This window comes from Cricetulus griseus (genome assembly GCF_003668045.3).
Source record: "Cricetulus griseus strain 17A/GY chromosome 1 unlocalized genomic scaffold, alternate assembly CriGri-PICRH-1.0 chr1_0, whole genome shotgun sequence".
Lineage (NCBI taxonomy): Eukaryota > Metazoa > Chordata > Mammalia > Rodentia > Cricetidae > Cricetulus > Cricetulus griseus.
In genome coordinates this window covers 40,685,815-40,701,903 of record NW_023276806.1, presented here as the reverse complement: position 1 = coordinate 40,701,903, position 16,089 = coordinate 40,685,815, and the positions used below count along the sequence as shown (strand labels likewise).

Sequence of the window (16,089 nt, the reverse complement as noted above, 5' to 3'; positions counted from 1 at the left end):
TCAAAAACTAGTTTTCATGAAAAGGATAGTTCTTCTGTTCAGATGATTATGGTTCTGTCTGTTGAACACACATTCCTTTATTGTGGCAGTGGGCACTGGAAGGACACTAAATATCCAATCCCAGGATACAATGGAAATCAGTGTTTTATTACAGAAACAAAACAAAGAAAACTGAACTGAAGAACAACATCAGATAAAAGAACAGTACAATGGTTGCCTACTAACAGAGAGTGACAAAGACCCTACATTTTAGATCCATGGCAATTCTCCTTTGATACAGTGATCAGTAGACACCTCACAGCCAGATGGAAGAAGTCTATCTTTTTTACAGTATAAGAAAATAAGTGGTTCTCTATAATCTGTAGATCTGGAAAGTTAAATTCCAGTGTCCTCCTTTGCCTTCTTGCCAACTTTTTATTGTACACAAATCTCAAAATTCTGCTTGAGCATCTTTTAAAACTATATTTCAAACTTAGAGTAATGTTTATTTGCTTCTCTGTTAGCCTTCCATCCTTCCTTTTTCTAAGAACTTGTTTCCCCATATGCTGATGTTAAGATTGCTAAGACCTTTGTTAAAAGAGATTGTGCCCAAGTAGATAGAGTGCTTGTCTCTTACTCAAGAAGACTTGAGTTTGATCCTTAGCACAGCACAAACAAGACATTTTTAGCACATGCCCCTAACCCTAGCATTTATGATGTAGATTTAGGAGAATCAGAAGTTCAAGCTCATCCTTGACTATATAGTAAGTTTAAGTTGAGCCACAGCCAGGGCTTTATGGGACACTGGCTGTCCTGCCAGCTCTAAGGATCCAGTCTTTTATGTGGGTAGTAGGGATCTGAAGCCAGGTCTTCATGTTTAAGTGGAAAATACTTGACTCACTGAGCCATTTCCCCAGCCTCTGAATGTGCCTTTAGCTTTGTTACCCATGCCATATTGTTAAGTAACGATGCCTCTTTATATATTTCTTTATATTGTCATTTATAAGGATTTGAAGATGACTACTATAAGCATTTCTACATTATCAAAGTCCTCAACTATCCTCTGTCAAATGTTGCAGGCTCTTTTACTTCATTACTCCCTTACTTCCAAGAATATCACAGATGTGAATTGGACAGAATCATTCTTGTTGCCATATAGTGACAGCTAGGATTTGCAAAGTGAATTCTGTGGCTTCCCATCATCTAAGAATTTTATAAAATTTAACCACTCATTTAATTTTAAAATCAAATCCACGATGGCCTCATAATTCTGATTATCTCATTTTACAGATGAAGTTATATAGGTGAAGAGTATGTATACAACTTCCCTTAGTCATTCATCTAGAAAAAGCCCAAACTAGTTCCTGCCTATGCTATCTTGCTCTAGCACTACTCTGTTTGTGAGAGATGAGCATCCCTTCTAAGTGCTTAGGACAATGCTTTTCTGTCCCATAGTCTCAGATATGCAGACTCTGTAGGCTTGTTACCACAACACTGCTTAGATGGGGGTTGGAGAAGCTGGATTCCCTTTTTAAAAGAGTGTTCCAGAAAGATAGACTAGGTTAATTTTGGTATATGGTTCACTGTTTGCATTCCCAGTTCTCCGTCATCACTAAAATCTTATGACTTTTGATTCATTCTCAAATAATGTCTGCACATGTGATGTGGTAGTTTGAATGTAATTGCTCCCGTAAGTTCATAGGGAGTGTCACTATTAGGAGGTGTGACTTTGGTAGAATAGTATGGCATTTTTGGAGGAAGTGTGTCACTGTGGAGGTAGACTTTGGAATCTCATATATGCTCAAACCACACTAAGTGTCTCAGACTACTTCTTGTTCCTTTTGGTCAAGATGTAAGGAGTCTCAGCTCCCCCTTCAGCACCATGTCTGCTTACACACCACCATGTCACACCATAATGATAATGGACTAAACCTTTGAAAAGGCAAGCCACCTTCATTAAATGTTTTTGGGAATTTTTTGTTCTTGTTTTGTAAGAGTTGTTGTGGTCAAGGTGTCTCTTTACAGCTATTGAAACATAAGATATGTGACTACACTGGTAAGCAGGTTTTAATTATGAACACTGATGGCCTCCTCCACACTAGATGGAGCAAGCATTGTAGCAGATGTGAAGGAACCTGGTATGGGTCACTGAGGAATTGAATTTGTTTTGTTAGGATTCTTCATCTTGAGTATCACTTCAAATGTCTAGACAGTGGGGGTGGGGAGATGTTCAGTCAGTAAAGTCCTTGTTCTGTGAGCATGAAAACCTGGGTTTGATTCATAGAACCCATGTTTAAAAATAAAGCTGGGTGTGCTGTTGCATACCTGGGTCTCAGCACCAGGGAGATCCCTGAACTCATTGGTTATCCAGCCTAGCTTACTAGACTACTGCCAAGCCAGTGAGAGGCTCTTTCTCAAACAGAATGTAGAGCATGCCCAAAGAATAATACATAGAGCTGTTCTCTGGCTTAAACAGGGACATCCATGTGTACATACACACAAAAACAACAACTACAAAAACAGAAACAAAACATGAGAAACACGAGTGTTCAATTTCTTTCATTGTTAGCACTCATGTAAATTCTCTATACAAACCCACCTTTAATTATAATGCTTAGAAATACTTGGTGCATCACGATGACATAATATTTATTTGTTTATACAAATTTCTAAAATTTCCCTTTTATAATACTCCTGAAAAGTTTAAGATTGTAACTGAGAGTTTCAAATATTCCGAAAAATCTAGGGCTCCTGTGAGAACACAGATTGCTAGATACCTACCCCATAGTTTCCTTGTCAGAATTGTGCATGGGACTTGTCTGTACACACATACACACCCATGTTACTAGCCCAGATATTACCCTGACTACCACTGCCTACTGAGCTGACAAAATGAATGGGAGCCTTTCCAAAGGTTTTACAGCTAAGATATAAGCTGACAAGCTTATGGTACCTAGTGGATCTGTGACAGCTTCTCGGTTTTTAGGCCTTGCTAAAACTTTTAGTATGGGTCACCTAAGCAAATCTTGACCCAAGGGGATGAGTCCAATTCCTTGCCTCATACAGCTCTCAGCTGCCTTTTGACCTAGCAGTCCTAAAATCTGCCCTCTCCCCAGACCCTGGGGATTTTGTTATATGCCTTATGTCCACCCACAGTCCTGACTACTATTAGTTCTACTAAGATTGCTCTATATGTGTTTCCTTTTCCTCATTTGTCACTGAATACAAATAACAGTGCCCACATAGGGTGTGCTTTGAAGATTAAATCAGCAAATATTTATAGAGCATTTGGAACCTGTTAAATGCCACACCACTGAGCTTTCAATGTGTGCTCAGTCACTCTCAGGATGTCCATCATAATAGCATGGCATCTTTCTTAGCTTTTATTACTGTGAAAAGATACCATGACTTGAAAATTCTTATAAAGTAAAACCTTTAATTGGGCCTGCCTTACAGTTCAGGAGTTTGTCATCCTGGCAGGAAGCATGACAGCATTCATGCGTACATTGTGCTGGAGAAGTAGCAGAGATTTCTACATCTATATGGTCAGGAAGAGAAAGTGACAGAGGGACTGGCTTGAGCTTCAGAAACCTCAGAGCCCATGACCAATGACACTCTTCTTCCAAGGTCACATCTACTTCAACAGAGCAACTGTAGGGGATGCTGTAGCCATGCTTGCTTAGGGGCTGGCTACAGGTGTGCCTGACCATGTCTGTGAGGGTGTGGTCAGGGTGACATAGGGAAGGTTTAAGAGTGAGGGATGCTCCATGGTAGGCCTGCTTATGTTTTCATCTTCTGCTTGCTGTACTTACTGCCCCACCGCTCTGTAAGTAAGGCTTTTCCCTATTAAATTCACTTGTATTTTTACCTGGCTCTGTATTGGTAATTCGCACACTAAGCAACATCTAATAGTGCCGCTCCCTATAAGCCTATGAAGGCCACTTTCATTCAAAACTGCACATTCAATTCCCTGCCCCCATAGGTTTGTAGCCATATAATAATGCAAAACAACACTCAGTCATACTTCAAAGGTCCCATCCATAGTCTATCTCAGCCTTCATGCTGTTTAAAAGTGCAAAGTTCAAAGTCTCTTCTGAGACTCAGCATAATCTCTCAATTGTAATGCTCTATAAAATCAAAATGAAAAAACAGATCACAGACTTCCAACAGAATGGCACAGAGTATACATTGCCATTCCAAAACGGTGGAAAGGAAGCTTAGTGAGGAAATTCTGGACCAAATCAACATAATGGAGAAGTACTTACATCTGTGTAGGCAGGCAGCAGGAATAGAGAATGGCAATGGACCTGGCTTGAGCTTCTGAAATACCCAAAGCCCAGTGACACACTTACTCCGGCAAGATCACACCTACTTCATCAAAGCCACGTGTCCTAATAGTGGCATTCACTGTGAGTACTCACTCCCTACAACAACTTTCTAGAATAAATGTGGATATGTAGCATGTAAGGTTGTGTGCAGGTTATTCAGTGTAGCCATCCAATAAAGTGTACATATTTCAAAGTATCATTTTGTGTATGACAAATGAATATACTCTTCCCCAATTAAATGTAAGTGAATGAGTTAGTATTAAAGAAGGAATTTTTCTGGGCTCAAATGATGAAGATATTATAGTATTTTGTAAATCATGGGAGAGGCTGTGTTCCATTTTATTTCTTCAGTTCAGATAATTCACTTCTATACCAACTGTGTAGGTTATCTGCAGAAGCCATGTTCAGAGATGCCAGTCACTACATCATCATTAGTGATAGAGAAAGACAAGAAGATGTGGTTATTCTATATCAGGATACAGAGCTAACTGAAACACTATCCCTGGCAATATTTACCTCAGTAGAGCTTAGAACTTCTTTGAGTAGGTTGAGTTTGATGATCTAAATAGAAACATGCAAAAACTTGATGTATCTGCCTTTCCCAGATAATAGATATTTTTCAGATATTATTTCACTCAAGCCTGAAATGAATCAGACATGCCAAATGTTATCACACTGATTGTATAACTTCCAGAACTATATTGCACCCAAGTTAGTTTCCTAGTCTCAAAGCACTGATGTATGGCTGTCTTTGAAGAGACTTTCTAACTGGGTGCTTAACAATGAAAATATGACGTTATTTGGATTTTGACACTGGGGAAAATCTATTATGATTACATCTACTTTGAGAAGGTTACTTCTTTATTTTCCATTAAGGAGTTTAGATAACCAAGAGTGAGCTTCTTGGTGTTGGGGCATATATTTGATCTGGAAATGAATGATTCATAAGTGCATTTCAGTAATTTATTCTTCAGCAACAAGGCATGACTTTTTACTCTCTGGCAAATGAGTAATGGATAAAAATGGGCAAGATCATGTATCTGTTCTCAAAGAATAGATGGAGCTAGCATATCTGTTCTCAAATAGTAGATGTAGATGCGTAATTTGAAAGGTACAATATGTAGACCCAGCTCAATAGGCAAGGTGGGGTTTAAGGGCTCCATGTTGTTCAATAAAGCAGAAGATGGTGACCCAGAAGGAGAAGACTCTTACCCCTAAGGGTACTGTTAGTTTCGATAGAGAGACATCCTTGTCTCCAGGAATAATGTTTTCCCATACCTAGTCCTGGGTAGATAGATACAACTGCATGACCTACTTTCTAAGCTTTTGGTGGGCCTCTGACCACATTTCCCACTGGATTAGTTAGTTAGGACAATGAACAGTCATATGTCTTCCAAAGAGGTTGCTTGAGAACATTCTCTAGAGCAGAGTGCCAGGGAAGAGATTGCCTCTGTTGCCAGAAGAAGAGAGATGAGAAAGAGCCCGGAGGAAGAGAATTGAAAAACAAGATGGGGTACAGCCCTGTGGTTTGCTGTGCCTGCTACATTTAGTACTCAGCTAGAGCTTTATTTTCCTTCATTCATTTCTTATTCTAGTGAATGGGGGTTGTTGTGCTGAGGTGTTAAAAAAGTGCCTATCAGAGACTGGCTTGTGACAAACTAGATGATGTTGCCCAGGAGAGCCATAATTATTACTCTGGAACTTTTGTTACTTTCTCACTCTTTTGAACATCTGTTACCTATGGCAAGCAGTAGGGGACATGGTCTTGAGCTGGTCTCAGATACTCTTGATCACTACTTCAACTCTCTTTCAAACCAGCCTTTAATTGTTAGTTCACACACACAAAAAGACATTTCACAAGGAAAACTCAGTAATGATGCTCCTACCATGCCTATATGTGGCTTTTTGTGATGATACTGTTGTGTTCCCTTCGCTCTAAACTCCTGTGAAATCAAACAAGTTATGCTCTTTGCCCATGGGTTGCTTTACACATCCAATGAGAAATGCAGCCAATGATAGCAGAATCAAGAACTCTTTTTTAAATTAATTTCATTTCCATTAAAACAATCTTATTTCACATACCAATCCCAGTTCCCTCTCCCTCCTGCCCTCCCATTCCTCTCAGCATCTCCCCTTCCCACGCCTCATCCACTCCTCAGGGAAGGTGGGGCCTCCAATGGGGGATCTTTAAAGTCTGTCACATCATTTGAGGCAAGACCTAGGCCCTCCCCCATGTATCTAGGCTGAGAAAGTTTTCCTCCATAGGGAATGGGTTCTCAACTCCATTGTGCACTAGGGATAAATACTGGTTCCACTGCCAGCAGCCCCATAGACTTCCCAAGCCCCCCAACTGAGGGAGGGTGGTGGGATGCTCCCTGAGTTTGTGTTCAAGAACTGTAGTTTATCAAATGGGATTAGAATGTCTTTCTGTGTTCAGTTGTCTTACAGCTATCTATAGAGTGGTCAGCATCCTAATGAGATGCTATGTATTCAGTATCCCCTTAACATTGTAGAAACTTTAGGAATGAGGTGAAACTCCAAGGCACAACCTGTATTCCAAAGCATGGGTCTACTTGCTTTAACCCTGAAAAGTTCAAAGCTTGCAGGTTCTTAGGCAGAGGCTGAAATAAAATGCCTTTGAACTTGGATGCAGATCTGGGATAGACAGTAGCCCCATGGAACAGGCCTCTTTGATTTTTCTATTTCTCTCTGAATAGTTTTCTTGTTTATTACTGAGTAGATTGAACTGGATTTTATTCATCCATATGGCATTCATATTTGCTGTCAGCCATTGAGCTTTAAAACTGGAGTAAAATCACTGTATAGTCCCTGCCTAAGCTTTCAACTGAGTACAGTAGACAGATGTTACATTTATAAAAGTATGGAATTACCATAATAAATGTACAAAGTATCATTGAAATACAAGAAGGAAGGATGGGCTACAGCAGACATAGAATAAATTTGTAACAGAGCAAGTGATATTTAAATCTTGTCTCAATGCCTTGTACATATCAAGCCATATTGACCTATTGACAAGTATAAAAGCATGGATTCATAGAAATACCCGGTATGTTATGAAATAAAAATGTTTGTGTGTGACTATAGCATAGCACATCCTGAGGCTTTGTAAGGATCACAGAAGCTGAGAAAGACGGTTTTAAAGTAAGCTTAAAAAGGCCTTCTATAACAATTCCTGTTAATATGCAGGCTGTGAGTCCATGCTGAATTTGTAATTAGGAAGTTTGGATTGCATAAAATTTGGTTTCAGTTGATAGTTTGAAATGCAGAGAGTCTCAAGTACTCTATAAGGCTCGGAAGAAATAGCAAGGGATCAGATTTTGACATAGGAATAATAAGAGAAATAGACATTTGAAGTAGAATTAAGTTACAATTTAATCACAATTTAGAAACTGATAGCAGTTTGATTAGGAAGAATAAGGCCAGTGATCTCTTAAAAAATGTGGTGATTATTGCAAATAATAATAATATATTATATGCTTTAAAAATTTCTAAGTAAGTAGATAAGTGCTGCTACCACAAAGAAGACATATGAAATAGTGATGCAGCAATTTATTATCATTCCAAAATATGTGCATATTTTAAGACATCATATTGAACATCCTAATCTTAATATACACAAATTTTATTAATTAAAATAGTGTAACTCTTGTGTTATTTTTGAGGCAGGGTTTCTCTTTGTAGCTTTAGAGCCTATCCTGGCACTCACTCTGTAGACCAGGCTGGCCTGAAACTCACATTGATCTGCCTGCCCCTACCTCCCGAGTGCTGGGATTAAAGGCCTGCACCACCAACCCTCGGCAAAATAATGTAATTTTTAAGTCACTGATGGAGAGAGGCATGTTAGAGAAACAGAAGGCCCAGTGTGATGATAGGTGAGTTTTAGCTTGGGTGTACCAGTGGAGAGTTAGTGGTTTACTGAGGTGATAACATGGGAAAACAAGGAGGTTCATAGTAAGACCAAGGATCCCCTGTGAATGTGAGAGCTTGAGGGATCTCAGGAGACAGATCTGAGCTTCTTAAGTTATTCCACTTTATTTTTTCCAGAGTCTTTTTTTTTTAAATTTAAGTTAGAAACAAGCTTCTTTTACATGCCAATCCCAGATCCCTCTCCCTTCACCCCCATGCCTCCACTGACCCCCATCCCATCTCTTTCTGCTCAATAGGAGCCCTGTATCTGGAGTTCAGAGGGGAGATAAGTGCCCAGCATTCCTTAGAGGAGCAAAGGTTGTTAAAGATTTAGGGTAAATAAAATTCATTGGAGAAAGCTTCTGAGAGGGAAAGAAAAGAACCAAGCTAAAATACTGGGAAACATAGACTTTGGGTCTGCAATTTATTAACCAGCACCTTGAATTTGAATTCAATATAAAAAAGAAATGGACACAATAGAATCAATATATCCTTATATTAAATCTGTCAGAGATAGCAAAGAAGTAGGAGTTTGTGTGTGTGTGTGTGTGTGTGTGTGTGTGTGTGTGTGTGTGTGTGTGTGTCTGTGTGTCTGTGTGTGTCTGTGTATGTTAGACTGAAGTGAATGCTATTGTCATTAGTACCACTATCATTGTTTTAATGGTACTATTGATTATGATAATTGTTAACATTATCTCTGTCTCCAAGGCCAACTCTGATGGGGAATGTACTTCTGTGTATGTTTATCTTATTAGTTGTTGAATAATGTTCTGTTTGGCCAATGAGACAGCAAGTTAGACAGGACTAGGAGTCAAAGAGGATTCTGGGAAATGTAATAGAGAAGTGGTGATCCGGGCAGGAAGTGACATAGCAAGGAGACTCATATTTAAGCAAGGAGAAACAGGAAGTGTCCCCTTTCCCCTATGCTTCCTCCAGCGGCACCATGTGAGCCACCAGCAAGAGAGGGTGACAGCGGAAGGTATCCTCTATAAGTCAAGTCTTATAAAATATATAGATTTATGATAAATAAGACTGAGCTAACAGATGAGAAATCCTAGTCATTGGCCAAGCAGCATTTGAACCTAATATAAGTTTCTGTGTATTAATTTAGGCCCTAACTTGGTCATAAAGCACACACGTGGCAATGGGGCTCGGCAGCTTTTGGCGGAAAGATTTATCGTAACACAACTCCATATGCTTTAGCCTTTGCTGAAATCAAGCTGAAAGCCACTATGAGATAGACTTCTTCCTCCTGCCTCCTAGCTGGGGTTGTTTATAAATCCTTCAGACTTGTCAAGTCACAGACTTTATTTTCTGTGTAGTCAAGTTCACACCTTGTCTTTCTTTGATCTTATAATAATTTATGTTTCTCAGATGCAAGTGAAAATTAGATGGGGTGAGACATGTAGGGGTATATTAGGAGACATATCTGTAAAATGCAAGAGTTTGAAATGAAGCTGGGGAAGGTGGGTAGGACCTTCAGACTGATGGGAGTCAACCTCACTTCAGGATAAGAGGCAGGAAAATTGGATCACCCAAGATCACAGACTGTAGAACAAAAAAAAATTATTCAAGTCCATGGGAAGTTTTTTACATATGATTACCATTAGACTGTAGAGCATAGTGTCCCACCATTGATCACTCACTGGCTAGGAGGAATCTAGGAAGAGTGGAATCAATATTTACATAGAGGAGAGCCCCAAACATCTGGGGTCAAGTATCTACAAGACATCACAGGTACTGTCAGTGACTCATGACACTTTTTCCTGAAGGTTCTACTGGCACACATTTTCTTTTTTTTATTTGAATTAGAAACAAGATTGTTTTACATGTCAATCCCAGTTCCCACTCCCTCCCCTCCTCACCTACCAATTCCCCACAACTAATACCCTACCTATCACATCCTTTCTGCTCCTGAGGGAGGGTAAGGCCTTCCATAGGGGGAAATCAGAGTCTATCATAACCTTTGGATAGGGCCTAGGCCCACCCCCATGGCACACATTTTCTAAATTATGCAAAAAAGATCAATATGTGAAGTCCCACACCTCTTTCAATTATTTTGTTGGGACCATCAAAATGTATTCCAATCTCTTCCTTGATCATCAGTGTATTGTTGTGTCTTTAACACAGAAGATTATTTTCCTAAATGAACTCTGATTTCACAGCAGCTCTGGGTGGGTACATTTGTGCATGTCAGGGCAATGCCCACAGAGGATGCCAGATCCTCTGGAGCTGGATTGTTATAACCTGCCTGATGTAGATGGTGTGTGACTCCATAGAAAGAGGAAGAATGACATTGCTAGCTAGCTATTATGTGTATCCTAATTTCTAACCACCACAGCCCCCAATTAGGTTTTGAGATATCCCTCTAGCTTGAGACCTATTTCTATGTTTAGTCTATTTGGCTTTGGATTTCTTACCAGAGCAGTCAAATGACATTGACTAATATGTACAGTCCATAAATAGGAAACTCAGAAATGTGAAATAGGATACAATTTCAACAAGCAAGGATCATGTTAGGGAGCTACAGGAAAGAGTGGCACTAGGACTAGTGGCCAAAAGAAAGCAGTTCTTAGTCTCACAGCCATTAGTAATTAAGGAGTTACCAAGATCTGGTTACAGAAAGCAGGGTATTCCCTAGACCTTCCTCACTGTAACAAGGAAGAAGTTGGTATCTTAAATAAGTAAAAGGTAAAACACAGACCATGACATTCTGATTGATTGAAGATATGATCTGAAGATGGTATTTAGTAAGCATCACTGTCTATCCACAATCTTTTTTGTATTTATTTTTATTTAAATTAGAAACTAGCCTGCTTTACATGTCAATGCAAGCTCCCTGTCTCTCCTCTTCTCCCCCACACCCCACCAACCCCTCATTCCATCCCCCCTCCACTCCCCATGGAGGGTGTTGCCCTCCATGGGTATCCCCTATGTTTGTCATATCATCTGGGCAGGGCCTAGGCCCACCTCCATGTGTCCAGGCTGAGAGAGCATCCCTCCACGTGGAATGGGCTTCCAAAGTCCATTCTTATACCAGGGATAAATACTGATCCACTACCAGAGACCCCATAGATTGCCAAGGCCTCCTCACTGACACCCACCTTCAGGGGGTTTGGATCAGTCCCATGCAGGCCTCAAAGCCATCAGTCTGAGGTCCATGAGCTCCACCTTGTTCAGGTCAGCCGTTTCTGTGGGATTCACCAGCCCAATCTTGATCCCTTTGCTCTTCATTCCTCCCTCTGCAACTGGGTTCCAGAAGTTTTCAGTGTTTAACTATGGGTGTCTGCCTCTGCTTCTATCAGCCACTTGATGAGGGCTCTAGGATGGCATATAAGGTACTCACCAATCTCATTATCGGGGAAGGGCATTTAAGGTAGCCTCTCCACTATTGCTTAGATTGCCAGTTGGTGTCATCTTATAGATCTCTGGAAATCTCCCTAGTGACAGATTTCTCTTTAAACCTATAATGACTTCCTCTATTATGATATCTCTCATCCTGCTCTCCTCTATTCTTCCCCAACTCAAAATTCCTGCTCCCCCATTTCCTTCTCTCCCCCTTCTTCTCCCCTTCTTTTTCTCCCAGCTTCCTCTCCCCTCTCCCTATGATCCCAATCTTCCCAGGAGATCCTATCCCCTTCCCCTTCTCTGGGGTACCATGCACGTCTCTCTTAAGGGACTCCCTGTTTCCCAGCCTCTCTGGCAGTGTGGATTGTAGGCTGAGAATCCTCTGCTCCATTCCTAAAATACAAAAATGAGTGAGTACATACCATGTTTGTTTTTTGTGACTGGGTTACCTCACTCAGGATGGTTTCTTCTAGTGCCATCCATTTGCCTGAGAATTTCAAGATTCCATTGTTGTTTTCTGTTGAGTAGTACTCCATTGTGTAAATGTACCACATTTTCTTTACCCATTCTTCAGTTGAGGGGCATCTAGGTTGCTTCCAGGTTCTGGCTATTACAAATAATGCTGCTATGAACATCATTGAACAGATGTCCTTGTATGAATGTGCATCTTTTGGGTGTTTGCCTAGGAGTGGAATTGCTGGATCATGTGGTAGACTGATTCTCATTTGCCTGAACTATCCACAATTTTTTAAGGAGCTCTGTATGTTCACAGCCTAAGAGGGGGTTCAAGGTCATATGAGGCAATGTCAGTGAAGAAGTGCAGGTCCAGTGACAACTGCCATGGTGCAAAGAAGGAATGCTGCAATTGTGTAGGGAACTGAGAAGTCATGCAGTGAAGTAGATGGTAAATTCTTAGAATATGGAATATTTTGTGGCAAAACTGCAAGTTAATTTTTTTCCCAGAAAGCCTCACACTGGTCATTTCTTTTGAGAAGCATCCCAGAATACCGATGATATGAGGGATTTATTCAGAGAGGGAGCTAAGGAAATATCAAACACACAGCTTGTCTCTTTAACTTCTCCTGGTGATGGATGACATAGTCATGAAAAATAGTTCTGTGTCTTCTTTGGCCAGAGATGAACTGTTTTATCACACAGCTGATCTACTCCACTAACGCCGAAGTTAAAATGCAGGAGGAAGTTCTAATCTTTTTTAATACAACCCAGCCTTTCCAGACAAAGAAGACCAGATTTAAATACAGCTCACCTCAGTTTATTCTGGTTTAACTTTGAATTCTTACTGTCTTGGGTAAAAATAAATAAATGAATACATGGATAGATACAGTAACAAAAGGAAGCAGAGGAAGAAAACAGGAAAAGATACCCAAGCTGGAAGTGGTATGGATGTCCGCTAAACTTCAAACCTCCTGTGATTTCCTTCTTTTCTACCTTTCATTAATATTTTAAGTATCTTATTATCATAGAAATTGATTTTTGTAGATTCGCCAAAAAATTTCTTTGATGTTTTAGGTAGTTTTCCATTTCTATAACAAAATACCTGAGACTGTCGTTACTGGAGTTTCCAAGGTCACAGCCTTTGCATTGGCAACCCTAACATCCTCAGCTTGGCCATTCATCCTCAATGGGTTGGTTACACAGAGAAGCAATCATGAAAAACAGAAAAAGGTATATTCATTATGGCCACATTGGGAAGAGAAACGAAGACAAAGGCCCACTGCCCCTCCATGCCCTTCTTTGGGAAACTAATATGAAGTTTAGATTTCTTATTCTTTTATATAGTTTTTAAGACGTGTGTGTGTGTGTGTGTGTGTGTGTGTGTGTGTGTGTGTGTGTGTGTGTGTGTGTGTGAGAGAGAGAGAGAGAGAGAGAGAGAGAGAGAGAGAGAGAGAGAGAATGCCTCTTGTGTGAGTGCCCATAGGATCTGATAGAGGGAACTGAATTCCCTGGAATTGGTGTTCTAGGCTGTTGTTAGTCACCTAGTATGGGTACTGGGAACCAATCTCATGTTCTCTGGAAGAGTAGTGTTTTTTATCTGCTAAGCCATCCTTCTAGCCTAGAAGTTTAGGTTTAAATAGAGAGTATCTGTCATCAGGGTGTAGTCTAACCCTTCAAAACTCTGTGCAATCTCGTTCTTGGAGCCAAGTCCCTTTAGTGGCCTGGGGAAAGTTCAGTTTATTTGGAACAGTTTTGTTTTAAGGTTGTTTTCTTGTCCTTCAACTGTGTTAGAACATTTAGGGCTTGCTATAGTAGGATAGCCAGATTCTGATGGTGACATCTTGCCCTGGCTGTTGTTAACTGTGTACTTACACTGGCATCAATGCACTTGGGTTTGATTTTAGATCTAGGTACTGATTTCTGAGTTTTTCATTGTTGGATGGGTGTACCCTCTCCTTGGTTTCTGTTTTCTCTTTGACCTTCTGGTCTTTTCAGCCTATATTTCTGACAGCCATTATAACAGGGAGTCTTTGTCCCAGTTGGGGGCTGGACTTCTGGCAGCTAAGTTGGCCTTTGGCCTAACAGGGGCTGTCCTGTTGGGGGTGTGGGGCAAGGTGATGAGGAAGAAAGCAGAGACCTGGGATAGTGTGGGGAGGCACTTAGGCAGTGGAGAAGGTCCATAACCACCTGTCTGAAGTTATGGATGCTGTATGGTCTCTGGTCAAGCTGGGAGTCTCTCTCCAAGTTCTCTTGTGTGTTCTTCTGGTTTGTGTGTTCTATTTTTCTAGCTGGCATGGCTTGTACCTGTTCTCTCATTAGAGAGTCTTAATTAACCTTAATAACATAGACTAAATAACTAATAACATAGACTAATAACAAGACTAAACTCAAAACTAACAGGGACAAATTAGGAGGCAAATGATTGGCTCCAGTTTCTTTTTCACTTAATTTTAACATAAAATTTATTTCAATTTCTTAATATTGGGTAGATACCCATGCCATGGTGTGCATATGGATATTAGAATATAACTCTTTCTTTCTTTCTTTCTTCCTTTCTTTCTTTCTTTCTTTCTTTCTTTCTTTCTTTCTTTCTTTCTTTCTTTTTTTCTTTCCTTCCATGGGTTCTGGGGATCCAACTTGTGTAGCTGAGCTTGTATTATACTTTACCTGCTGATCCATCCTGTTAAAACTTCTGCATGAATTTTCTGTCTTATGCTTTGTCCATGGTATTAAATGAAATCTGAGTTCTCAGGTTAAGTAAAAAATTTTTGCTTGACTTCTTTTAATCTCAAAGAGAATTAAATAGTTAACTCCCCAAGTTTCCATGTCCTTATCTATAAAATGAAGGAATTCTTGCTCTAACACCTCACTGTGGAAATGTTTGAAAACTACTGCAACTGTACAATGATTAGTAGAACATAGACAGGTCTTTGCAAGTAAGAAGAAATAAGCCAGGCCAAAACATAGTCCTCATTACTAATTCCTGAGCAAGCACTCCATTTCTTCACTTGTAAAGAGGTATGGCAATATTCTACTTCATATGTCTGATGAAGATTAAATAACACATTCTCAGTAAGATGTAAATAATAGATTAATTGTTAAAACTTCTTCATAATGTCTCAGAATACAATCATCACAAGGCCAAACATCCATGAGTTGTTTTTTTTTTCCTTATAAAAATGTGATATTGATGTTTTCAAAGCAATATATCCATTCAAGGCTCTTTTTTGGTTTTTTTGAGGCAGGATTTCTCTGTGTAGCTTTGGAGTCTATCCTGTACTATTTCTGTAAACCAAGATAGCCTCGAACTCATAGAGATTTACCTGCCTCTGCCTCCCTAGTGCTGGGATTAAAGGAGTGTGCCACCATCGCCTGGCCTATACAAGACCTTTCTAAAAATATTTATAGAAAATATATTTTATCATCATCTTTTATCATGGTAATTCTTCATGAATTCTAACAGCACAAATTAATGGGCTTCACTGTGCCATTTTTATTCATACATATATATATATATATTATATATATATATATATTATATACATTAATAAGAGAAAAACTATTTTGAAGTTTAGAGAAGACTCAGATTTAGCAAGGTAAGTCAGTTTTTCAAAAGTGAAAATTACGCACTAGAATAACTGAGAATTTCCTTAGGAACTTTTATATATATCAAGCATATAATATGTTTTTATTTTAAAAATCTGTCATTTTAATATTTCTTAAAGTTGAGAGGAATATGATTTATGTCTTCTGACAAAATAAAACTTAAATGGTTTACCTAGCAATTGTGCTTCAGTTTTATATTGAGATAGTTACAACCTTTTAAATAAAAATAACTTTCATATTAGTGAAACTCTAACACTCTTTAATCTATTTTTTTTGCAAGATAATAGTTGGAGAAACTGCTGTGTTTTGCCTGCAATTAGCCACAAGAGATTTTGAAAACCAGGAAAAAACTATTTTAACTGGAGACTGTTGCTATATAAACCCACTGGTACGCCGAACTGTCCGATTTCTTGGTATGTATCCATTGATTTACTTTTATTCTTGT

General features: G+C 39.4%; 1 protein-coding gene across 1 annotated transcript in view; it reads left to right on the top strand.

Annotated features, from left to right (window-relative positions):
* Positions 1-16,089, top strand: part of Plppr5 (phospholipid phosphatase related 5) — a 90,292-nt gene that overhangs the window by 30,031 nt on the left and 44,172 nt on the right. The window contains exon 2 of the mRNA XM_035451300.1: positions 15,925-16,057. Coding sequence (XP_035307191.1) covers positions 15,925-16,057 — 133 coding nt within the window. The remainder of the gene's footprint in view (positions 1-15,924; positions 16,058-16,089) is intronic.